This window comes from Herpailurus yagouaroundi, unplaced genomic scaffold, assembly GCF_014898765.1.
Source record: "Herpailurus yagouaroundi ecotype Mexico unplaced genomic scaffold, PumYag 202, whole genome shotgun sequence".
NCBI lineage: Eukaryota > Metazoa > Chordata > Mammalia > Carnivora > Felidae > Herpailurus > Herpailurus yagouaroundi.
Genome location: NW_024412433.1, coordinates 15942397 through 15968425, shown reverse-complemented (window position 1 = coordinate 15968425; position 26029 = coordinate 15942397). Strand labels below are relative to the sequence as shown.

The following is a 26029-nucleotide window of genomic DNA, read 5'->3' as shown; positions in this document are numbered from 1 at the left end:
TGGGCTGGCTCTTTGCAATGATAAAAGAGGGTAGAGGGCACAGATCCTGCAACCGAAAACAAATGGCCTGGCATGAAGCGGCTTCTGTGTGTACGCCCGAAAACGTCCAGAAAAATCCCTCTCCTGAAACAGGAGCCGGCCCCGCCACCAGGGTGAATCGTACTGCTTTTCCATGGATCAGAGGCACAAGAAAAGGTCAAGGAATTACCACGCCACAGTGAAGAAGATTGCTCCTTGCGTGAAACAGAAAATCACCCCTCGCAACCGTTCTTAATGACTACACCTCATCCACGTAACAAGCTGATCCGCGGTAAGCTAGCCCTTATTCCTTCGCTGGACAAAGAACCATCAACTGGCCTTGCAGCTAAGGAATCTGAGATAATGCGAACACCGTGGTGCAAAAAAAAAAAAAAAAAAAAAAAAAAAAAAATGACAAGCAAAATCAAAAGCAGTCTTGAGTTTTGTGTACACATATTAACACTCAAATGCTTCTCCCTAATAAGTTTCGGGATTAACAAATGTTTGTCAAAAGAAACTGCGCTGAGCAATTGAAGTCTAATTTGAAATGGAACCACGACGGTCTAATACATATATGCATGAAATGAGGACACTCGCTAACAGGCACGGCTGCCACCAAATATGCAATTTACATACATTACACACTAATAATCTCAATTTTAATATTATTCTTTAAAAGCGACTGGATGGGTGGCGGAGCTAAAGGTTTTCTTTTGTAAAATGCGAATAAGAACAAAAGTTGATCCTGGTTGTCCTCTGCCGTTAACCACGATCTCATTACTGTGAGGAGCTATTGGCTCTTTCTTGGGTCTGCCCCATCCCCTCCGAGCTGCGAGGATACAACCAGACCTCACAGATGAGTGGTCGACAGCCTTGATGAGACGTGCAGACCTGTGCTTTGTTCCTTAGGTGACGAGCGGCGAGCAAACATTCGAGCATTTTTAAGCCTCGTACACAACGAGTCTGCAGGAGAATTTTTTTCTTTCCTCAGCAGATTATCCATGAAATAGGACAGGTGTACTGGTTACTCAGTTACATCTTATCCCAGACCGGGACGAAAATTTGAGATGAGGCCTCCGAGCATAGCTCTTACCGTGGGGATTTATTAATAACAGTTATAGGTTGCTTAACACAAAACTTTTTTTTTGTAATTTAAGCCTATTTTCTTATTTTGTTGTTGGTTTCACCCATAAACCAGAAACGAAAATCTGCCCATCTGCTCTACACATAAAATGTGTTCATAATAATCCAGATTTATACCAAATGTATTTTTAAATATTGCTGAATCGAGAGAGCACTAAAAATTTATGGCCTCTGAGGTTGCAAAGAGGATTTCCTCTTTTTTAAGGAGGAAAATGCTTAAAATGAACATAGGAAAGGCTCAGAAAGCTTCTTGGATATCAAATGGCTCCGTAGGAAAAAAAAAGAAAAAAAAAAGGTCCATGATATAAGAGTAAATGAATCAAAACCATATGGATCAAATTTTCCCTAAAATACACAGTTTGAAAAATTAAGGAGGAAAAGTGCTTGGCAAAATGTGTTTTAGGTTTTACCAAACCCAAAACATTTGAAGAATCATTTGCAATGGTTGATGAACCCTAAATGCAGCCAAGTTGGCCCATTTTTGTATACAACATAACAGTAAAAAAAAAAAAAAAGAGAGAGAGAGAGCTTTCTAGAAACCATGTAACCCCACCGATACTGTATTTTACTCAAGAAATCATTAGAAGCTGTGACCAAAAACCGTGGTGACTGTAGACGTGGGATGGGGGTGGGGCACGAAATGATAGAAGTTTGTGAAATTAATTGGCCTTGTTTTTGGGGTTTGGCTATGTATGTTCTGGGGGGAGGGGCAGGGAGGGGAGTGTTTCTTGCAAAGGAAAGTTAATTGGAAGAACATGGGCCAAATGTTAATTAGTCTCATGTCTTAAGCATCTGGTAGTATTTCCTCGGCACTTCATACTCCAAGTCGACATTCCTTTTTCTCTCCTGCATGTGCAGCAAGGTGCTGGTAACATGCCATCCGGGTCTGCAGGGGGAAACGCGTGGTCTCTATTTCCCTGCGTTCTGTCTGCATTGTCCCCACACCAAGAGAACACAACTTTTCCAAAGAAGGCTGCTACCAGGGCGGGGCGGGGGGAAAGCCCTCGCTAGAGTGACTCAAACGGTTTTCTTCTTCTCCGGGGCTGTTTGTCATTCATGATACAAGCCCCATCCCCTCAAGGCGTTATGTAGTTCAAACAAAATGCAAGTCAGAGACGGCAGAAAAGGTTCGGGCCATAGCCGATCCCCTCTGTCACCCATCACTGAGACTCTTGCCTCAGGTCCCCCTGACAGATCCAGTCTTTAGGGGAATATGAAGGCAAACCCTCCATTTGTGAAGCTTTTGGCCACGCCTGCAGGGAAATCAGGTCAAATATCGTCAGTGCCAGAGCCTATGGAAAACTTGCTAGGCTATGACGCTTCTTCATCAAGCGAAATGTGTGTACTTTGTGTTTATACAAGAATAACAATTGGAAGAGAGAGAGATTTGGCTCTTAAGTCCGCCGGTAACTCACCCTGTCATTTAGATGACCGCGTTGCACTGGCCTCAGTTTTTCCATAAGAAAAATGGCCGTGTTCCTCAGATATAGTTACTGATTTCCTCAGAACAAGATAAACTTGCCAACGATTAGGTGGTGCACAGACCCTTTCAGCAACCCGAGGAAGGCTATGCCCAAAGTTCCTAACAGTTTTTGTCAATATTCTGATATTTTGTTCAGATACGTGTCAGTCCATTGCTGCTCAAATCTGGCCAGCTGAACAAGTGTGACCTTCCTGAGTCACTGCTTCACACCTGTCCCTCATGAGGCTGAGACCCTCCCTGAGAAAAGCACTGAGGACATTTAAGAAATACCATTTGGCTAATGGCTCCGATTCCAAGCTTCAGAGGAATCTTTGCTTGAGGGAGCAGACGTGTTGGAGGCTCCGAAAGAAACGCACGCACACACAGAGAAACAATCTGCCCTTCTTTATGGTGGTATCTATTAATTTCTTGACAGGAAACTAGAAAGCCCACGCCATCACAGTTCACACACATTCTAGTTCGTGAGTTCCAAGTGTGAATGGCCAACACCACTAGAAAAAGAGTCAAATAAAATGGGCAAATTATTTTCAACATGTCAACCAGCCTCCACTGGAAAGATCTACAATGAATTGACCATAATAACTCCAAAACCATTAGGCCCAATTCCATTTAAGTTAGTAGGTAGGGAAAGGCCTCTGATGAAATGTAACGGTAGAAAGAAGAAAGCTATATACACTAGTATCTCAGTTATATATATATATATATGTATATATATATACATATATATATTTTTTTTTCAAAGTTTATTTATTTCTGAGAGAGTGTAAGCAGGGGAGGAGCAGAGTGAGGGGGAGAGAGGATCCAAAGCGCGCTCCACGCTGACAGCACAGAGCCCAACGCAGGGCTCGAACTCACCAACCGCGGGATCATGCCCTGAGCCAAAGTCAGATGTGCAACTGACTGAGCCACTCAGGTGCCCCAGTTATATGTTTCTTTAAAGGCGTAAGACTCAAAAAAGCTGGAAGGCAATATGCAAAAATATTAACAGTATTGCCCAGGGGAGTTTTTTTTTCCACTCTGAAGACACTCTTAAAAAAATGTTTTCCATTTTCTACAATAACCATGTGGTACCTTTATTATTGGGGGAAGTTAAAAGATTGGTAGACAAACTGAGTGAAGCTGAAAAAGCATGTAAAAAATGTATTAGCAAGAGTATCAGTTAACCTGAACCAAAAGTTTAGAAAATTTGTCTCTACTAAATGATTTTAAAATATGACAAAAGCCCCCCCCCCCCCCCGACCCGCCGCTATTTTTCATGAAACCTGTTTCCTCTTTGCCCAACTGTGTACTCTCATGGGGGAGATCCTACTACGGGCCAAGCCTCCCAGCTTCCAACCTCAAATCTCTCTATCTGGTGGTCTTCAGCGGGCCTCAAGCAAGCTCTCTGAGCCTCGGTTGATTTGTCTGCATATCAGATGGTCCAGAGAGAAGCAGGGGAAATGGAGGAGTAGGAGAGGAAGAGGAGACATGGAAGGATTAGTTCCATTTTGAATATCATATGATCTAACATGTTAATAAGCACTTCTATATAATAAGTCATAAGGCTGAAGACCCTTCCTCTTTATTTATTTATTTTTATTTTTTTTAATTTTTTTTTCAACGTTTTTATTTATTTATGGGACAGACAGAGACAGAGCATGAACGGGGGAGGGGCAGAGAGAGAGGGAGACACGGAATCGGAAACAGGCTCCAGGCTCCGAGCCATCAGCCCAGAGCCTGACGCGGGGCTCGAACTCATGGGCCGCGAGATCGTGACCTGGCTGAAGTCGGACGCTTAACCGACTGCGCCACCCAGGCGCCCCCTCTTTATTTATTTTTGAAAGAGAGACAGAGTGAGCAGGGGAGGGGCAGAAAGAGAGGGGGGCGGGGGGGGGGGGGGAGAGAGCACCCCAAGCGGGCTCCACGCTGTCGGCGCAGAGCCTGACGCAGGGTTCGAATTCGTGAACCATGAGATCGTGACCTGAACTAAAACCAAGAGTCGGAGGCCTAACTGACTGAGCCAACCAGGTGCCCCTAAAGACCCTTTCTTTACTCTCTTCTTTGGTTAATAGGTAAACCGGGCTGTTCAAAGTGGCCTCGTCTTCAAGTTGTCTTTACAATATTCCTAACAAAGCCAAACAACCAAGGCTTGGTCCTCCCCCCCTTGCTTAAATAGAGGCGATCCTGAGAAGTGATGAATCCCAAAGCTATAGAAATCCAAGTTCTAATTTCCAATTCTCCTACTCTGTTGTTTTTTTAAATGTTTGGCATGATTCTGATCCACTCGCCATCTTTCACTCCCCAGCTCTGCCTGAAGAAATAAGGAGGAATTTCATCATGTCTTATTTGTCCCTTTTCCAACTCACTGGGGATGTTGTGAGGAATAAAACAACATGGATTCCTCGTGGTAGTTTGAGGGGGAAATGTCTGGCTGAAATGCAAAATATCCTGAATATGTATGAAGTAATAGGTGAGAAAATTAACAGAATATGGAAGAGCATAGAAAAGAAATACTAGAGGAGTTGCCCGTGGAATTTTCCATTGCTTGATATTGGAATGATTCCCACTCTACTGTCAACCCTGGAATCATAAAATGAAAGATTAACAGTTTCAAGACTAAGTGCTAATAGCTCCAATTATATACTATAAAACATATAATATAATATACTGATTATAACCTACAAGCTCATACGCTTACACGAAGCCAGGAGTTTCACTTCTAGAATACAGATTTGTGTCATTCTTCTAGTTGCCGCTGAACAGGAAAGAAATGCCAAGGGAGTGCTGGGTCTCACCTTACAGAAGCAGTTAGGGTTATTGAGGGTTACTTTTGTTAAAACATTCAACCAAACCGTGTTCAAAACAGCTCCGCTATGGCCCCAGACTACTGATGCTAAAAACCGCAGAGATAACTACTTCTGATGTAACTTCTAAACTATGGAAGAAGCTTATACCCTCTAAATCTGGGCGTTTTAAAGAGGAATCTACTAATCGAAGTCTATGGTTTTCATGCAAAAGCACATTTACAAATGCCAGCACTTGGAAATTAAATGTATTAGAGTCCTGTAAGAAGCACGTTCATTGTTTTCATGTTGTTATTTTTCAGCCGAGGTTTAAAGCCACCTCTTATTTCTTATCCCAGGATGTGCTATAGGAATCTATGAAACTTAATTACATTGACTGTTACAAAAAAGGATTTATGAACTTTTGCCTTTAGGCAGAAATGTTTATTTCATTGCCTTTGCTCTTCATTCTTTTCAACTCCGACGGCTTTGAACTTTTCAGCTGCTCAGAGTTATCACCCTCGTGCAGAGCCCAGGAACTGCACTCCCAACACACAAACCACAAGTTGAAGAAAACGAAGAAGGCGAAGATATGTGAGTCGTTATTTTGGCCACCCTTTGTGCCATTAAAATCTCATTTTCTGCCTATTAGAATGCCCTCTTGGTGCTTAGGCAGCGGTGATAGTCGGTGATTAGTGTGTAATTGAGTATAATTGTCTTTTCACTTTTCATTTCTGTCATTCTGAGCTTCTCTCTGTTTTTCTCACCACCAAAAGGAAAAAGGGGGTTAAGAAAAGATAAAGCTGTTAAAACTCTCACTCTCCGCCCTGAAGAGATTCTCGATTGCAATTATAGATTGCAACCCCTTTGTGACATTACTCCAAATTCAGTGGGCAGCTATCCTCGCCACCTGGGCCAAGAGCTCTCTTAATAAAATCAAGCGATCTGTATTTAAACTAGTGCTAATAATGTCAACCTCACACAGATGCCACATGTAGGAAATTTATCCAACCCTCCAACATGCAATTACCAAGGCAATTTATTAATATGATCTCTGAAGAAAGGCTCACAGTCCAATGCAAATTAGAAAAACAATTACAACATTCAAATATCTATATATTCCCAAAGTAGCAGTAATTCTCCTACTCTGTGCATTTATAACTCATTTATCCCAGAGTTCTGTAGTCATCAGCTGATCTCTCCCCACGCAATTTGTTTGCTTCCCCTCCGATCGCTTTATAAAAGCTTTGGTGTTTTCATATTGGGTGCTTTTGTTCACAACCGTATCAGCTGATCAAGTACCTTTTTGAAAACAACAACGACAACAACAGCAACAAAGGTGCGTGAGCTTCTGACCCAAAGCTCAGACCCAGGGGTGGAGCCCACCACTGCCTTGACAACTCGGGGTAAACACAGAATATCCACGATGACCTTAAAAATCACTTGGGGTTTAAGTCCAAGCTCCAACTTTTGATACGGGCCCGTAGGAAGGGTGGAGAGAAAGGAAACCAGAAAACTGAAATCATGTGGCTTGTAGAAAGAATACATTATGGTTTAAATTTGGCAATTCATTATACGACCGCCTCGGGGAATTGACTGTTCGGTTCTAGTATACAGCAAATCGTCTGTCTGGAAACACGGGACTGACCTGAGGTGAAAGGCCATTGCCAATGGCGGGGTTCATGGGGTTGGAGGGCCCAGACGGAGGCACAAAGCTGTCTGTATAGCTGGAAAATCCATGCCTGGTGCTGGGGAGGCAGTAGGCAGTGTTGCCGTCTGGGTTCGAAGGAAGAGTGCTTTGGTGTACTGTGCTCGGAGGAAGAGGCTGAGGTCTGTGAACGGTGCTGCTGGGATCCGACACGGCTGCAAGGGAGAAGACTGTCAGCTCGGAGGCACCGGTGCAGGCCAGCAGAAGACGGTCACATCACCGAGCCACCGGCGGTATCTACCGCTCAGACCACACAGTAATTTCAAACTGCATTCCATAACATGCGTATAGAGCCACTCGTAACAGCCACGGCCACATCTCTGCACTTACGCGCAAGTACGTAACTGACGTCCATACTTCCCTGGCATACTCACCCAGAAAACGAGAGCAGAAATCACGTTAACAATGATAATGAGCCTATTTTGGTAGCGAATGTTATTAATCAGGGTAAGGATTAACCAGTGTCAGAATCGCAAGGCTCACATTTCTTGTCAAATATTCTTTCTTTTTTTTTTTTTCATGTTTATTTATTTTTGAGAGAGAGAGAAAGAGAGAGAGGACCAGCAGAGGAGGGGCAGAGAGAGAGGGAGAGAGAGAGAGCATCCCAATCAAGGTCTTTGCTACCAGCTCTGAGCCCAACGCAGGGCTCGAACTCACCCATGGTGAGCCAAGATCAAGCCAAGATCAAGAGTCAGACGCTTACCGACCGAGCCACCCAGGTGCCCCCGGTCAAACGTACTTTCAAAGCACCTAAATATTCGTGTGGAACGTCTGCAGTGCTATCTTCCGTAATCCCAAGTAATTTATCACTTATCCCATTTACCTCTGTATGCCATCCAGCAGTGACTTTATCAAAGCTTACCTTCGCTCGATTACTATTGTTAGTAACCATCAAAGGACTTTAGTTAACTGCAGACTGGAGTACAAACGAAGTAAAATTTTAATAAAGCCATAGCTAATCCCATATTGATTTAGGAGAGCTGTTTTGTTTGGTCTCATTGTTTTTGTTTTAAAATAATGAAATCGTATTACATTATAGCACGGTTCATCTAGAGAGATCCAAATAATGTCATAGAGCCAACTATGTTTCTGAAATGTGACAGGTACATGTAGGATCACCTGATACCATGCAATCAACCTACAAGTAGCAACAACGTCAGCATCGCCCCGGGTTCCCCTGGCTGTGTAAAACAAGCAGCAGAGAAAGCCTTGGGAGTTACGCTTCAACCCCTGGACTCCCCCTTCCCCCATACCTTGCGGAATAGCTGTGGGCTGGTAAGATGTCTCCGACAGCTGGTATGTTGGCAGAGTCGGCATGGCGGTGGGAGGGAACCCCCCCGGAATGAGATGGTTGAAGGCCATCAGTTGATTGGCCCCAGCTTGCTTCCTCCATCTTGCACGGCGGTTGCTAAACCAAACCTATGGATTTAATTTAAAATTTGAGGATTTCACTGATGAAATAATAGTACGTTCTTAAAGAATTTTTCATGCTAAAACAGATGAAAGGCCCCTTACGGACAGGGCAAATAGACACAAGAGCCCTCTACCTTCTGTGTTGTATTGTCAGGGGAGAAAGGAGAGTTAAATGTCAGGGGTCAGGAGAGGGGTTTCCAGGACCGACCACGGGCCCGCGGAGCCCCCACGAGCCCCATGGCGACCATGGGCAGGGATGGCTGAGCATGACTGGGAACCACAGGAGCTCTCCACTGTCCCCATCACCAACACCTACCCACCTCGATCTCTTTCCACATCGAAGCGAGGACACAAGCACCTCTCGGACCCGTACGTGACATATATCCTAATTAGGGCTTGCCTATCACGCTAACTTTGTATTTAATATTTTCATCAGTCTGACTTAGCATTTCTATGTTATAAGCATAGCTCCCGTGTCGTGATAATTGATTAAATGAAGCCATCTTACCATCTCTTTCAAAGCTGACACATTGTTCTGGTCTTAATGGAAATAAATGCCAAAGAGGTAAGTATTTCAAGAAATGAAAGCATTTTATTTAAGAAGATCCTTTAAATAATTAGTTTATTATTTCTCTCAACAACAGCTTAAAGCACCTAATCTACGCTATGCCAAGCACTATCATAACCACATATACTCAGAAAAACTTTGGTAGAATATAGTAAAATGCCTTGAAAGAATTCAAAGTAAGTAGCCGGAGAGATGGCAACCATAGGGGTGAGAAATGTAACTTTACACCCAAACGTTAAGCAACTGTGATATAAGGCTTTTAATGGGACCCATCATCTTGCTCAATTCTTACAGCTGCAGCTTCAAAGTGGAACCTTTTTTTAAAGTTTGTTTATTTATTTTTGAGGGCAGGAAGGGGCCGAGAGAGAAGGAGAGAGAAAATCCCAAGCAGGCTCTGCGCTGTCAGCACGGACCTGACGCAGGGTTCCAACTCACGAACCATGAGATCATGACTGGAGCTGAAGTCGCTTAACCAACTGCGCCAACCAGGCACCCCTTAAATGTGGAACTTGGGATGATTTGAGACAGCGTGTATGTGACGTTTCCCTTAAAATTAGAGAGTGTTTCTACCAACTAAAGATAGTCTAAGTCCTATATCAGAAGTTCGTTGAGGGGCGCCTGGGTGGCGCAGTCGGTTGAGCGTCCGACTTCAGCCAGGTCACGATCTCGCGGTCCGTGAGTTCGAGCCCTGCGTCAGGCTCTGGGCTGATGGCTCAGAGCCTGGAGCCTGTTTCCGATTCTGTGTCTCCCTCTCTCTCCGCCCCTCCCCCGTTCATGCTCTGTCTCTCTCTGTCCCCAAAATAAATAAACGTTGAAAAAAAAAATTAAAAAAAAGAAGTTCGTTGAAAACTTCACGTGGATAAAGCACTGTGCTTGGGGGTCAGAGGGAAGGAGGGATGAAGAAAGGTCAGGGCAAGCCAGAATTCCCTGCACTCCAGCAGCTTTCAGACTTGTCCTCTGGAACGCACAGAGCCCTTGAGGAAACCAAGATAATCGCTCCCTGCAAGCAGAAGCTCCATATTTGGAAACGCAGAGCATCAGGGAGCGTTTGGAGGGGAGCCGGAATTTGAATTCATTTTAGAATACGGATGTGATTTTAACAAAAGGTCACTCCTGATGGAGGTGACCACACAGGAGACCAGAGTGTCCAAGAAAAGGTAAGACCTGATTTCCTCACGGAGCAAGGTTAACAATTAGACAACTTCATTGTTTTGTTTTTAAGTCATGGAAACTTTTAACAGAGTGGGGGGAAGACTTCCTCCATCTTGGAGCAAGAAAACCCAGTTTAACAAATACCTGGCCAAGGTATCTGCTTAAACTTTTGTGATTCACCCAAGCATTTGCCTGGAAAGCAGTCTGGTGTTCTCCTGGTATGGTGTAAGACACTGGTAAGGAAAGCTGTTTGAACTTCCTCAAAATACTAGCATTTAATGCTCCTTAAGTTTCCAACGGGAAAAGAAGGGAAGTCAATATTTTCCCATGTTGATACATAATTGAATTAGAGTTTTACTTAACTTAATAAATTGCCACCTGGGATAATAGAACCATGAACAGCAAGCAGTCAATTTCAGGTTTGTATCAACTGTGTTTTCTCACCGCAAAGCTAAGCGTCTGTTATCATGACTCCCAGAAGTGCTTAGCACAAGCTGTTTGGGGCTGAAGGAGTCTGAGAGTAAGGAATGTGGGCTGTGTTCAAGCCTGAGTGTATTGTACTATCCCACACACCGTGGTGGTATTTTATATTTAAACCCTTCGGATTAATGAGTCACACTCGGCCCAGGTGAAGTGATCTCTGACACCTATGTGCACTGTAGGCTGGGAAGAGAGCTGAATTTTCAAAAGTTCACTCACTCGGACTAGCTATCCTCCCTTCTTCTGTTGAGATTGTTTATGAAGAACTGAGTCCGTACTTCCATCGTTATCAGAACATGCTCCCGACCTCTCTGTGCCAACTTCCTTCTGTAACCTTTAGATAAGTAGACCAAGTTTGATTTATCCAGTGGGTGGTGATGCCTGATCACTCCTTCAATCTCAACCTACTTTTGATCCAAGATCACTCTAACTCCTCCAATAACCCACTTTTTTTTTTTTTTACATGAAAAATGTCTTTGCTCAAACAAGAAGTAATAAGAAACATCACGACTTCCTACAAATATCTTCAGGCATCCGAAAGACTAGGGATGTATGGTTTTGGGGGGTTTCCTTTTCTTTTTTCCAAAATGATACAAATACTGAAGACACTGAGTAAACCTACCAGGAGTTGTATTTAAAAGTCCTTAAAGTATTTACAATGCGATTTCTATTATACCTACAACAAAAGATGACGAGAAATCGTTGGGGGAAGCAAATCTTTACTGCAAAACAAACCTTCGACAGGAGGTTCAAGAGTTTGCCAGTGGAAGGAATTTAAATGATGTTTAAATTTAGGCTAAATAAATCCAGAGGGCTATTCCTGAGAGAACCAGAGATTACTAAGGACTGTCCTTCCTGTCTCTAGCCATTTAACCAGATTTTTTATTATCTTGCCATTGCCAGCCTTCTGCATTTCCTAGAACCAGCTGTATCTGCCAAAAGAAACATTAATATATATATTAACAATAATATACATAATTTGATATATATTTTATATATAATTTTATAATTACATCCGAAAGTAGTCCTTGCCTTCTTTCTACTTTGAAACTCATAAAAGACGTAGCTACTGTTTTTAATAGGAAAAAAAAAGTGTCCTTGAAATAACCTTCATTTTCAATATCTAAACTGACCAAGCACAGGGATCCTGGGGTACTGTTATGACCCCATCTTTGACTGAAAGACATTCTCTGAGCGTTCAGAGGTCTTCTGTTGTATCACTAACATTGTATTCAATATTGTATCACTAATTCCTAAACATCAATGATTCATCTACTAAATGAGCTGGGTGAGTGCACCACACTGAATAACTTCATCTGAAACGGGTGGAATGCATTTATGACTCAGTTGTTACAATTACTAGAAACTGCTCTTTGTTCTGAAAAGAATAGCATGGGCAACAGAAACAAACTGGCCTCTGATGTTCCAAAGGAGAATATGGGTCTTGCATCAATTTCTTAGCCAGTAGGGCAGAAAGAACAAGTTTTACAAAGTTGGCTACCTACGTGTTAAATGTAAGTCTATGATCTATAATTCAATGTAATCTCACCCTCCCCACACATTACCTGGCCTCCCACATAACACCTAACATGGTAAGGAAGTGGGGCAGGAGGCATACGTTGGTTGATAACGACATCAGCTACAGCTAAATGCTGATAATTAACTTGTATAATACCACAGGGCATCAAAACCCTCCCTCAAAGCAAGTTTTTAATTCATCTGATGAACTGCCACCTGGTTCATTTTCATCTGCGCCCGGATCTTTCCCTACTGGTCCCTCTACAGACCCTTTCCACAAAGCTGTATTCCTGCCTTTGGAAATGATCTTCAGACCCATTTCTGAGGTACTGTAATATCCAATGAATTTTTGAAGCAAAATTTAAATTGATTGAAAGATCCTCATCACATCATGATAACTGTGGGAAAAAAAGATAATGATCCACAAAAAGAGAATAAGGTTTTCTTAAACTTTTCTCTTCTTGGGTCACATACATAACCAATTTGTCCAGACTTTCAACAATACAAGTTGAAGAAAGCTTTGTGCTTTAAAAGATACAATAATACCTTTTATTCGCCCAGGTACAATGCAGACCTGGCAAAAAATTGAATCCCATGCCCCCCACCTTGCTACCTCTGTGACCCTGAACAAATTGTTGACTATCTGTGGGCCTCTGCTTTCTCATCTTCTAAATGGGAGAAACAAAAAGCTACTTCACAAGATTGTTGTGACAATTAAATAAGACACTACAATTAAAGCCCTTGAAAGAACACCTAGGAAGTATTTAGTGTTTAATAAAAGTTAGCTATTGGGGTGCCTGGGTGGCTCAGTTGGTTAAGCGTCCGACTTCGGCTCAGGTCATGATCTCACGGTTCGTGAGTTCGAGCCCCATATTGGGCTCTGTGCTGACAGCCCAGAGCCTGGAGCCTGCTTCTGATTCTGTGTCTCCCTCTCTCTCTGCCCTTCCCCCGTTCATGCTCTGTCTCTCTCTGTCTCTCAAAAATAAACAAATGTAAAAAAAATAATAATAATAAAAAGTTAGCTATGAAGTATAAACATCATGCCGTCACTATCTTAGACACCCAAGAATTAAACCCTTGCTTTGTCTTCCCAGCTCTGTGGTCTACAGCCAAAGCCTTTTGTGCCCATGAGCAACCAGGAAAGTGCCCAAATAACACCTCAAATAATTGAAAGCCAGTTTGGCTTGAATGGAGAGTTGGGTTAATTTTGCTTCCAAGTTTCATGGATTAGTGCTAATTATCCCATGGTGTAAGTCTAATTTTGCCCATCAAGAAATTACCGGTTCAGATTTTTGGTGTGGTTCTCAAAGGCAAGCTAACCTACATTATTCCAGATGGGTTATTTCAAATGTAATTGGAAAAATGGGGAGAGGATATAATACTTAATGCTTACAAAGGGAATTCACAACGTTTAAAATGCTTGATTAAACACAACATTCAGCGATGTGTAATGTGACAAGGCCAACATAGTACTTTCCAAGTAGGTAAATTCAGGATAAGCTGCAATATCCCTGGAGCTTCTCATTCACTCCACACCCCCTCTCTTTCCACATCCCACTCTCCCAGTGCTGCTTTCCAAGCTGTGACCACTGTACAGAGAACAGGTCGGGGGTGGGGGGAAGAATGGGTAAGGTTGACAAGGAGAAGCGCCAGGCTCTGAGGAATGTCAGAGGACCGTGAACACACAGAAAGGCAAGTTCAACTGCATGCATCTTCATTCACCCCAAGAGCAAACTCCTGCTGAGAATTTCAGGGTGATGACATTTTTGCATCATTACAGAATTCAGGCCCAAGTGTTCCACACCTATCTTAACTTCTGAGCGACACAGATTTGCTGGATGGCTTCAAATTCCCATTGGATCAAAAATACAAGAAAACACGTGTTTGGCGAGAATGTAGAGACAAAGGAGCCCTCGCGCACTATTGGTGGGAATGCAGACTGGTACGGCCACTGTGGAGATTCCGTAAAAACTTAAAAATAAAACTGTCATATGATCCAGTAATTCTACTACTGGATATTTACCCAAAGAATATGAAAACACTAATTCAAGGGCGCCTGGGTGGCACAGTCGGTTAAGCGTCCGACTTCAGCCAGGTCACGATCTCGCGGTCCGGGAGTTCGAGCCCCGCGTCGGGCTCTGGGCTGATGGCTCAGAGCCTGGAGCCTGTTTCCGATTCTGTGTCTCCCTCTCTCTCTGCCCCTTCCCCGTTCGTGCTCTGTCTCTCTCTGTCCCAAAAATAAATAAACGTTGAAAAAAAAAATTAAAAAAAAAAAAAGAAAACACTAATTCAAAAAGCTATATTCACCTTTATGTTTACTGCAGCATTATTAACATAGCCAAATTATGGAAGCAGCCTACATGCCCATCGATAGATGAATGGATAAAGAAGATGTGATAAATATATAGATGGATAGACATACATATACATATATACATACATACATACATACATACAATGGACTCAGCCATAAAAACAAATGAAATCTTTCCATTTGCAACAACATGGATGGATCTAGAAGTTATAATGCTAAGTGAAATCAGAGAAAGACAAATACCATATGATTTCACTCATGTGAAAACTGAGAAATAAAGAAAAAAGAGATGAGCCAAACACCAGACTCTTAACTATAGAGAACAAACTGATGGTTACCAGAGGGGAGGTGACTGGCAGATGGGTGAAATAGGTGAAAGGGATTATGAGGACACTTATTGTGATGAGCACTGAATAACGTATAAAAATGTTGAAGTTCACTATATTGTACACCTGAAACTAATAGATCATTGTGTGTTAACTATACTGAAATTAAAATCAATCAATCACTCAGTCCCTATTGGATTTCCCTGAGAATCTCAAATTACTGATGAGAAATCATGCATCCTAGATATTTAGTTATTTACTTATTTTATTTTAGAAAGAGAGAAAGAGAGGGCAGGGGAGAGGGGCGGAGGGAGACAAGAGAGTGAATCTAAAGCAGGCTTCATGCGCAGTGTGGAGTTCAACACAGGGCTTGATCCCACGATCCCAGGATCGTGAACTGAGCCCAAATCAAGTCAGATGCTCAATTAACTGAGCCACTCAGGTGCCCCTTAGTTATTTTTAATCGGGGGATGGGAGAGGGGAAGATAACATTTGAGAATATGACAAAGTCAGGGACCCCTCTCTGGTTAACCCTTGTGTATACACATACATACGCACACACGCACACACACACACACACACACACACACACAGAGGCAGAGGCAAAGGCACAAAATTGTGTGTACAAATCTCAAGTCCCCTAGATTTCTTGAAGTTCTTCCATGATTACCCTGGTCATCTGTGGACCCAAACTGAGATCATCTGATCTAACCTATCCCATATTTGAAAACAAAACAAAACAAAACAAAACAAAACAACAACGACAACAAAAAACTGAAGCCAGCAGGATTACAGCAGAATCAAGTGACTTCCTCAACAAAACACGTTTGGCAAGCTGAGACCAAAACCCACATCTTGTGACTCCTAATTAAATGCTGTTTCCTCCAACAGCTTCCTTTGCTGTCTTCCGTTATCCTGGTGGGAAAAGTGATACTTCTCTGCTTTGTGGAGTTCTCAGATGGAATATTTACCAAAACTTTTGCACATCATAAATATTTGCATTCTTCCCCACAAAACGAATGCTTCCCATTATTTGCATAATAATACCCAGGAGGGGAATTGGGCACATCAGTCTTTGGTGTAATTCTTAGACTGTGTACTCAGATTCGGTTGTGATAAACACGACATAGCTACTGTCTAAACAAGTTTTTATGAGATACTGACAAACGCCTAAGTTATTATACGTTAATGCCATCTGTACCCAGAAGACTTTAGAAATATTTTACTCAGGGGGAAGAAATAGAATGTAGACTTGTTTGGAGGTGGGGAGGGGGGGCTTCGTTTGGTGTTTGGTTTTCCCAGGTGCCCCAAATTAAACTAACTCACACTTTCTGGCTATCGCTCAAACTGAGTTGACTTTGTTACTGCTTTCCCAGATCCTTCTAAAAACTAAAGGATTTTGTTCTGGCATTTTAATCAGTGATTAACTACTCCCTTCTTTTTCCTGCTGTGTTAAGTAAAAGATCCATATGCCGGGTGTTGTAGGGAATTTGTTAGGCTGTAGATCATAGCTGTGGTGCAAGACATGATGTGTCTCAAGGGAACTAATGAAGCTATAAGGAATGTAAAGAGTCACCGGGTTAAAGCCACATTAGGACAGCTGTTAGGTTAATGAGGGCCCTGCTTTGGAGAGGAGGTCACTGTATAGAAAAATATGAACCACTCTTTATTGGTTTGATCCCATGTCCTCTGCAAGTTCACGGGCCTTTCTCATTCTCCTCTGACATTCACGGAGCCAGATGTGAATGCGGGGCACTGCGCAAATTGCAAGGGCTTGAGATTTATTCTGTCCCCCGTCCTTGTTTTTGGCAAAGGCAGGAACGAGGTACAACAACACTGAACATTCTTTTAGTTTCCCGTCACTCTCTTTGTTTGATTTCTTTAAAATCCATGCTTATTTTTTGACTCCGAGTTCAGAGCTGTCTTCTGTCTGTCTAAAGGACAGACTCGGGATGTGGGCTTGACCAACAGGGAGTATAGGGACCAAATCCTGGAATCTAGTGGGCACTCAATAAAAGTTTGCTGGAAGAATAGAGATTGGAATGGATCTGACTTCAGATTTAAATCAGGTCATCACAGAACTATAATAAAACAATTAGATTTGAGGTATATCATATTTGTAACACTGTGATATGTAATAACAGAATACGTACACCACATATATTATATAATACAGTATTTATGTACACATAGTATCATAATTTGTGGTTAGTGGTGGTCATTTCTGGAGAGGAACACCGTATCCCAATGTAACAGGTAGAGAGATTCAATAGTTCCAGCTGTAAAACACTTGCACCATAACACCTCCCCAAATCTGTGGCCCTTCTCTTCACTCACCCTTCCATCCACGTCCTGCTTACACAATCGGTTGCCTACATTCCAGCTCTGGCTACCTTTGGCCACCATCCTTTCCCTTCCACTCCCATGGCCACTGACCCGTTTCATGCCCACGGCTTCCACTGCCTATCACACCACCTGTGAGAGCCTTCCCCTGAAACCCAAGCCCTCCACAGGATGTGCTCAGCCTAGATGGCCAACTCTATTCCTCCCTGCCCCCTCTTACCTCTCCCTAGCCTCCAGCCAAATTGAACAATTCACTGTGCCTTCAACATGAATGGAAATGAAATGTCACCAGGTCTGTAACTCATGTGGTGACTCACGTTGTACTCACCCCACCCTCCCTGACCAGTGAATTTCTCTTTAGCTTCGAAAGTTCATCTTCAACTGGCCTTCTTCATGAGCCTCTCCTGTTACTCCAGCAAGATCTCATTCTTTCCTCTTCTTAACTCTCACTGCACTCTGTTTCTGTCTTAGGGTACTTATTATATCTGGTTTATTATTATTATTATTTGTGCTGACTGCATTAACCATATTAGACTGCAGCTCCTTGAGAGATTTCTCTTAATCCCTCTTAGCGTCCCTTCACTTTGTTAGCACTATGATACACGGAAAGCCAAGTTGAGTGAGACAGTTCTTCTGACGAGGCTTTGTAACCTGGAAGAGGCTATTTCTGAAAAAGTCTGTAACAGGAGAGGTAATCAGCTGCATATGAGACGCACTGATCAATCTAGAGACCAGGTCAACTGAGCAGTTCACTGCTGAGTCTCCAACCTCACTTTGACTATGAAAGTCAAGTCGCCGGGAAGAACACAGCATCTCCAGATGAGGCAACTTAACCAGAGAGAGGGGTGCCTGGGTGGCTCAGTCGGTTCAGCATCTGGCTCTCGGTTTTGGCTCAGGTCGTGGTCTCACGGTTTCTGAGTTCAAGCCTCTCTGCTGACCGCACAGAGCCTACTGGCGATTCTCTCTCTCCCTCTCTCTCTGCCCCTTCCCTGCTCTCCCTCTCTCCTCTCAAAATAAAGAAATAAACGTTTTCAAAAAGGCACTAGAGAGAAAGGTGGGACCTTTATACTACTAAAGGCTACAGTTCACAATGAAGTGCCTTCGCTAACATATTTATTTTCTTGGTTTCAAATCTGCTTCAGATGAGAGGACACTTTTTTGTTTCCTGTCCGGATTCAATCAGGACGTGGCTGTCTGGAGTCAGTACCTGTACTCGGGCCTCCGTGAGCTTCGCCCTCTGTGCCAGCTCCTCCCTGGTATAAATGTCAGGGTAGTGGGTTCTCTCGAAAGCTCTTTCCAGTTCTTCAAGCTGTTCTGCTGTGAAGGTGGTTCGGCTCCTGCGTTGTTTTCTCTTCAGGGGCAAATCTGGTTCGGAGTCAATGTCGGAGCCTTCATCCGATTGGGGTGCTGAGGCTAAAGGCACAAGAGAGAGAAGGTGATAAAATGGGGGTCAAAAAACGAGGGCGACCAAGCCTTAATGATTCAAATCCTAACGTCCATCCCCAATGTCTTCCCTGGGACACCAAGCCCCTCTCTGCAGTATTATATTATTAAATGATATCTCCTCCCCTATTTTGTCTCCAGGCCCCCCAGGCAGAAATCATTGTTCTCTGCATCTGTCAGTCGTGGTCCATTATGAGATCTTAGCAAACAGGGACGGCATTCTTTCACTTTTATGGCCCTTGTCCTTAACACTTAATGGGTACTCCATCTGTGTTTGATGAATGAATCATTTAATTTGGTTCCAAATTAACTTTCTCCAACTTTTACATGAGGAAATCAGTTTAAAACGGTAGTTCTTTAGAAAAGAAATTCCAGGGGCGCCTGGGTGGCTCAGTCGGTTAAGTGTCCGACTTCAGCTCAGGTCACCATCTCGCGGTCCGTGAGTTCGAGCCCCGCGTCGGGCTCTGGGCTGATGGCTCAGAGCCTGGAGCCTGTTTCCGATTCTGTGTCTCCCTCTCTCTCTGCCCCTCCCCCGTTCATGCTCTGTCTCTCTCTGTCTCAAAAATAAATAAACGTTAAAAATTTTTTTTTAAAAAGAAAAAAATTCCAAAACTAATGTAGTATCTAAAAAGCCAATAATAGTGAACTGTTACAGGATCCCAACAAATTTATAGACTCTACCGCTCCTACAGAAGAAATCACACTTATAGTTAGTATCTTATTACCAGATACTGAGAAATATTTAAGAAGAGTTTAGATACTGTTGATGTAAACCTCCTGAACTGACTCCAGAAAAAGCAGGCACAGTCTAGTGACCTGTCCCTACACCAAAAGTTCAAAGTCTGGGTCTCTGCTGAGTGGCAAGCAGCTGCCCAGAGGCTGTCGCCTCATTTGAGGAACACGGTGAAAAATTAAAATACGAGTGCCTGTGTTCAAAAATTATCGCAGCTGTGAGATGGCCACAACAGAGCATAAAAAGCAAACACAGAGCCCTTCTGAGCACGGGGCCATGAGTGAGCGACTGCACAGGTCACATGTCCCTGAAGCCAGGCCCGTTGCAGGCCCCTTCCCAGCAAGTTTGAGTTTGTCTGTGTTAGCAGACATCAGGGAAGGAGATTTTCCATAGTTAGTGTGTGAGCATCTCCGAAAGAGAGGAAGGAACGGGGAAATTAGATAGGAATTTGCATTAATGATGCAATATGGCATCCGTGAGTTCCGGCAATAACACAGTAACTGTCAGCCTGGAGAGTGTTCTGAGGTTTGTGGGCACAGCAGACACAGGGCTCTGGGCAGTAGCACAGCCATCTCCCGGAAGGCCCTGGACATCAGGGCAGTAGCAGGGGGCCATCAGAGGGCTCTCAGGCCACACACTCTGAGCAGAGCTCAGGACACCCAAGGGCCTTGCTCCTGAGCATATCCAAATGCACTCTGAAAACTCCCCAAATAGCTGAGGGATCCTCTGGGGAAGGGGCTGAAGTGTGCTATCTGCAAATGAGGAAGGAATTGTAGATCATTAATGTCATTGTCAAGGTAACTCCTTTGCACACCCAGGCTGTAGGACCCGAGGAAACACAGGTGGTGCCAGAAGCGATGACAAGATGCAAAAAAGTACCGATTCTCATTTATCTTAAACTCCAACAACTCTGCCCTACAGAAATCAAAAATGTCATTCGACCTCAGTATCAATTATAAGCTGCCCAAAAGGGGTACACGTCCAACATAACCCATAAATATAATTTTAATTTTTTAATATTTAATACTTTTGTAATTTATTCACACTCAAACTTGAAAATTAAGAGAGCGAATTAATAATCTATATGCCAAATTAAAGAAAAACAAGTTCCTGTACGTAAAAGCAAAATGGAAGCATCATATATAATGCTCTGCTATATGTTAGCCATGAGGCTTGGTTTTTCAATTATGTTGTCTAATTTAACATAAAATGGTCTCATTTTCTTAGTTTATTTTATTTATTTTGAGAGAGAGACAGAGAGAGAGAATCCCAATCAGGCTCCGCACTATCAGCACAGAGCCCAATAGAGCTTGAACTCATGAGCCAGAAGACCATGAAATGAACCGAGATCAAGAGTTGGATGCTCAACCGACTGAGCCACCCAGGCGCCCCTAAAATAGTCTAATTTGATATAAATCTTGTTTTAGGATACTTAGGAAATAAAACCAGACTTTCTTTAAGTGTGGGAATGTTTCAAAGGAGCAGTAACACGCTAAGAAATGTGCCATACGTTGCATTATAAACTTCAAACGCTCCCAAAACAACTTATGTGTGTATGTGTTTGATAAATGTGAGTCCGATTAAAAGAGCGGTAATTTGTGCATCATTGTAGGGCAGTGGATCTTGAGCTGTTGGAGCATCAGAATCACTTGAAAAGCTTGTGAAAACACAGATTGCTGCCCCCACCTCGTTCCAGAGTTTTCTGCTTTCACAGGTGGTATGCCAACTTTACTGATCCTAAACGATACTTTGAGAACCACCTCTACAGAATATTCCAGACTCTCATTTTCTCTCCCCAAATTCCCCAGGATATAATATTTTTCCGGCTGTAATTTATCAAAGCAACACTTCCACATACATAATACACTTTTCAAGAAATGGATTAGTTGTTCTCCTAAGACCATTGCGTACCATAAAATGCTTCCCTTCCCTGCTTCCAGTTTCTGTTGCCCTGACTTTTCTGTCTTCTGTAAATTCAGGTGCAAACCCCAACAGCATTTAAGGGCTGACCAACAGCTTCCTCTGCCTGTGAGAACCTTAAATCTTTGCTTCCCCTTTCTCTGACGATGATCCCATTAGGATAATAGTATGTGGAAATTTTCATGTTTCCTCTGGGAGTCTCTAGGGTTATTAAATCCTCCCAAGTAAATATGATGTGCCATGCACTGTCAGGTCAATTAATCAACATCACCTCTAGTTTCTGAAGAAAGGGGGCTGCTTACATTTGCGAGCGAGTACCAGTGAGAGTTAATTCTGAGGGTCAAGGCCACCGTGTTTCACCTGAACAATCCACATCCCCCTGAATATAAGCTTTGTGAGCCTCTCTCCATCTTGTTCACTGTTGGAAGCCTTGGAACACCGTAGGTGCTCAATAAACACATGATGACTGAATGGAAACACCAGGTAGAATTTAAGTTTTGGACCAACACTGATTTCTCTGCCACTATTTTGCACCTTTAAATGGAAATGCTGGGGCGCCTGGGTGGCGCAGTCGGTTAAGCGTCCGACTTCAGCCAGGTCACGATCTCGCGGTCCGTGAGTTCGAGCCCCGCGTCAGGCTCTGGGCTGATGGCTCGGAGCCTGGAGCCTGTTTCCACTTCTGTGTCTCCCTCTCTCTCTGCCCCTCCCCCGTTCATGCTCTGTCTCTGTCTGTCCCATAAATAAATAAAAACGTTGAAAAAAAAATTAAAAAATAAATAAATAAATAAATAAATAAATAAATAAATAAATAAATAAATAAATGGAAATGCTGCCCTTCTGAGTCTCCCAGCATGGACTGAAATGAGGTTCAGGAGTCCACAAATCCTCAAACATTATTTGGAAGTTTTTGCAAGTATTTGCGTAACTGTATTTTTCTGGGAAATAATTATCAATTTTTTCTGAGGATTGTGATTTTTTTTAAAAAACAAGTTGATCACCAACAGCTAGTAATTAAAAAGACTCAGAACGGGGCGCCTGAGTGACTCAGTTGGTTAAGCGTCGAACTTCAGCTCAGGTCATGACCTCGCGGTTCACCAAGTTCGAGCCCTGCATCAGGCTCTGTGCTGACAGCTCAGAGCGTGGAGACTGCTTTAGCTTCTCTCTCTCCCTCTCTCTCTGCCCCTCACCCACTCACACTGTATCTCTCTCTCTCAAAAATAAATGAGCATAAAAAAAAATTAAAAAGACTCAGAATGTCTAGGAGTTCAATAATACAGGCTTTGCCACCAAAAATAAAATTTTCTTTGACAAGCTAATAAGTCGCTACTTGTATTTCTAGACTGCTTATTCAAGAGCAGTCCAATGGTTGTGCCTAACTAGGAAAACCTCCATAAAGCACCATTTCAAAAGACACTGAGGAAATGACTTGCCTATTTCTCTGTGGGAAAATTATCCGAACCAATGGATCCTTTCTGGCAACATGAAGCCACAGTTGTACCAGTTAATTCTAACTTGTCCCCATCTGTACAGCCCAAAAGGATGTGGGCTTGAAGATATGTTAAGTCAGCCACCCAAGACTAATCTACCAGCCAGGAGATACTAGCTACTTCTAAAGATGGAAACACTACCGTGTCTTGTATCACCAATAGAAATAAGATTCATTATTTGTGCAGAACACGAATCACAATAATGTCATGAATTTGAATCATTCCGTTTTTACCAAAAACAAGTCTGACACTTACATTTTAACAGCACAAGAAAAAATGTTTTGAAGTTCATCTATTTCACATATTCAACTTTCCTCTAGATACTAGATACAAAATACCTAATCCTCCTAAATATTACAGCAAAGTAGAAACAAGGCTTTTTTTTTTTTTTCAGACAGCTCAACACAAAGAAATTACAGTTTTTCTAATGTTATGACTTGGACCCCACAAGACAGTTCTCTAAAATAGACTGCCGGGATATAACAACTAGATTAAATATAATCTCTTCGGTAATATAATCTCTTTGGATTACTTCTTCTGTCTAGCCTTAATATTAAGAGGAGATTTTCAATGGCATTTAAGTTACTCAGTCATATTCTACACACGCCTTCACAAAGTTTGCTTTATTATTCATTAAATAGAGATATTGTTCCCCAACTTGAAATTCCAGAACCGCTCTCATAAGAAACCCACACCAACATATGATACATGACTTTTTGAGTGGAGATTGTATTGCTCTAAATTGCATAATTCTCCAATTTTACCCCAATCCATATTCTTATCAGACCTTGAAAGTTTTGACTCTATTTTCAAAACCCCCTCACAATCCATTTTCTGACTTATACATTAGTGTAATTCAATGTCTCCAATGAGCCTGGAGCAAACCTCTCTCTTACCAATGTAAGTACACAAAAACCCTGTGAAATAAATACCCCTTTGTACAAAAAAAGGAAACTGAGACTCAGAGACAACATTATTCAGATCACGTGACTAAGGAAGCTAGGATTTGACCCAGGTGTATGGGGCTTCGGAGGACATACTTTCTTTCTTCTAGCCTGGTATGTTCTAAATAGGTGCTCAGTTCCTTCCTTTCTCTCTCTCTCTCTCTCTCTCTCTCTCTCCCTCTCTCTCTCTCTCTCTCTCTCTCTCACGTGTGTGTGCGCACATGCACACGTGCGCGCGCGCGCACACACACACACACACACACGGTCCTTTTGAAGAGAAATACCAGAAACAAATCCAAACAGGAATTCTAATACAAGTTATTTAGCTGATTGCCACCAATGACTCATTTGTCCAAGGTTTTCAAAAACCTCCTAGAATCAAATGAAATTTATGAAAACACAACCGTTTAATATTATACACCAAATCAATTTCCTGATCGAATTTAACTCCATTCAATGAACATTTATTGAATTCTTTGTATATTCAAGGGTAGTCATTAAACAAGGGTAAAGCCCTAAGAAACTAATCCATTTGCCAAGATGCTGAATGGATTTATTTAAGAAAACAAAATAGTCTGACCATTTGAAGTCTCCCTTAAGAATCATTGCAGAGCCCTGGTCATAAGATCCAGCGTCGATCTAGAAGATACTATTGGTCACAAGCAGTTGAACTGATCACTCATTTTACAGCTTTACTAAATCCTTCTTTTTTGCTATTAAAAACATCTTAGTGAAAGGATCTCAAGCCCTGTAAAGTAACCTCAAACTGTTTTCAGACAAAAGTGCAGGAATAAATAACTTGAAATCTGTTGGGGTATTCACAAGTTATTCAGTAGATGCCCCACAGTGATCCCAGGCAAACAGTCACCTCTCCCCAGGTGCCTCAGTGTTTCAGTTCCGTGCTTTGTATGAAAGGTCATTTCTTCCTTTTCCCTCTCAAGCTAATTTTAGGTCTCAGCAGCCAAATTTTTAGTGACCCCAATGATTTCACATTAACTCCCAAGATTAACCTTGGGAACGTGGACATCATCAGTTTAAAAAAAAAAAGAGAGAGAGAGAGAGAGAGAGAGAGAGAAAGAGGTCAAGCATAGGCAACAATCATTACCCCCACAGGATTACAAATTCTTCCTTCGGAAACAAATCAAACTGGGAGGAGAAGGCAGAAGTATTTACCACCAGCGGACCAACCATGAAGTTTAATTAAAGAAGGAATTACAGAATTAGAGAGTATGTCTTTGTCCGTTAACCCCTTGTGACCTCTTCTGTAGCCTGAAGAAATATTTCATCCTAGTTAACGCTATTATACATGAGATCTTACCTCAATTTTATAGGGATTTAGTCACGTGGACTTCTATAATTATTGGTTTCCAGACCAATATAATTCAGGGATGGGAGACAGGCAAAAAATGGAGAAACAAAATAATTCACAAGCATGAATTTGGCACACTGTCTTTCTTCTCAGCAAGACCTTTCATTTGAATAATTAAAGAATCAAAACATGACAACCATTTAAACTCTATGTTTGTCCCAGATATAATACGATGCAATTTACAGACACGGAGGAGGTGGGGGTGGGAATCTCTCTCTGCGGGCTCTGAGGCTGAACGTCATCATCAGTCATTCACTCTAAGATGGCCCCAGACCACATCAGACGGTCTTTTCGTCTGTACTAATCTTTGCAAGCTCGACCTATCAGCATTTGTACTCAAAGCTGTGTCTTGCTGATTAAAAAATAACAAGAATACAACACAAATTAAAGTAAGAATCGTGCCTGAGAGCTCCCTGAGATCACTTCCTCCCATATCCGAAGGTCTTCGGGGACCTCGCAGGTATATTCCACAAGGTCTTTCACGGGTCAGCTCAAAGTTTGAGGCACCCGCTTGGCTAACTGCAGAATGTCTCCTGCGTTTGTGAGTGTTGCCATCCAGCATGAAGGGGACGATGGGACAGCTAACTGTTTTCTGATGTGAAGGGGCCCTTCTCCACTGAGAGAGATGTGAATGACCTCTCTCGTGTTTACTCGGGTGAAAGCCAGGAGGAGTGAGGCAAGACTGATATTCCCTCACAGACCCAGAGTAAATGACAAATGACATTTTCCCTTTGTGATCTTTGGGATTTTTGTTGACTTATTTGGAGGCTTTTGTTGGATCCCAAGAAATGGCCTGTGGCTGAGGCCTATTCTACCGATTTCCACGCTCCATCTGTGGAATCCATCAACGGGGCATTTTACCCTCATTCAGGGGTCTGACACCTGCCTGGCAGGGAGCAGCAGAC

The 26029-nt window shown here is 42.6% G+C and overlaps 1 protein-coding gene across 2 annotated transcripts in view; it reads right to left on the bottom strand.

Annotated features, from left to right (window-relative positions):
* Positions 1-26029, bottom strand: part of PAX3 (paired box 3) — a 98360-nt gene that overhangs the window by 14204 nt on the left and 58127 nt on the right. For both annotated transcript variants that reach the window (XM_040450891.1, XM_040450892.1), the window contains exons 5-7: positions 18436-18641; positions 8368-8533; positions 7055-7269 (exon numbers count right to left, since the gene is read on the bottom strand). In XM_040450891.1, coding sequence (XP_040306825.1) covers positions 7055-7269; positions 8368-8533; positions 18436-18641 — 587 coding nt within the window. The remainder of the gene's footprint in view (positions 1-7054; positions 7270-8367; positions 8534-18435; positions 18642-26029) is intronic.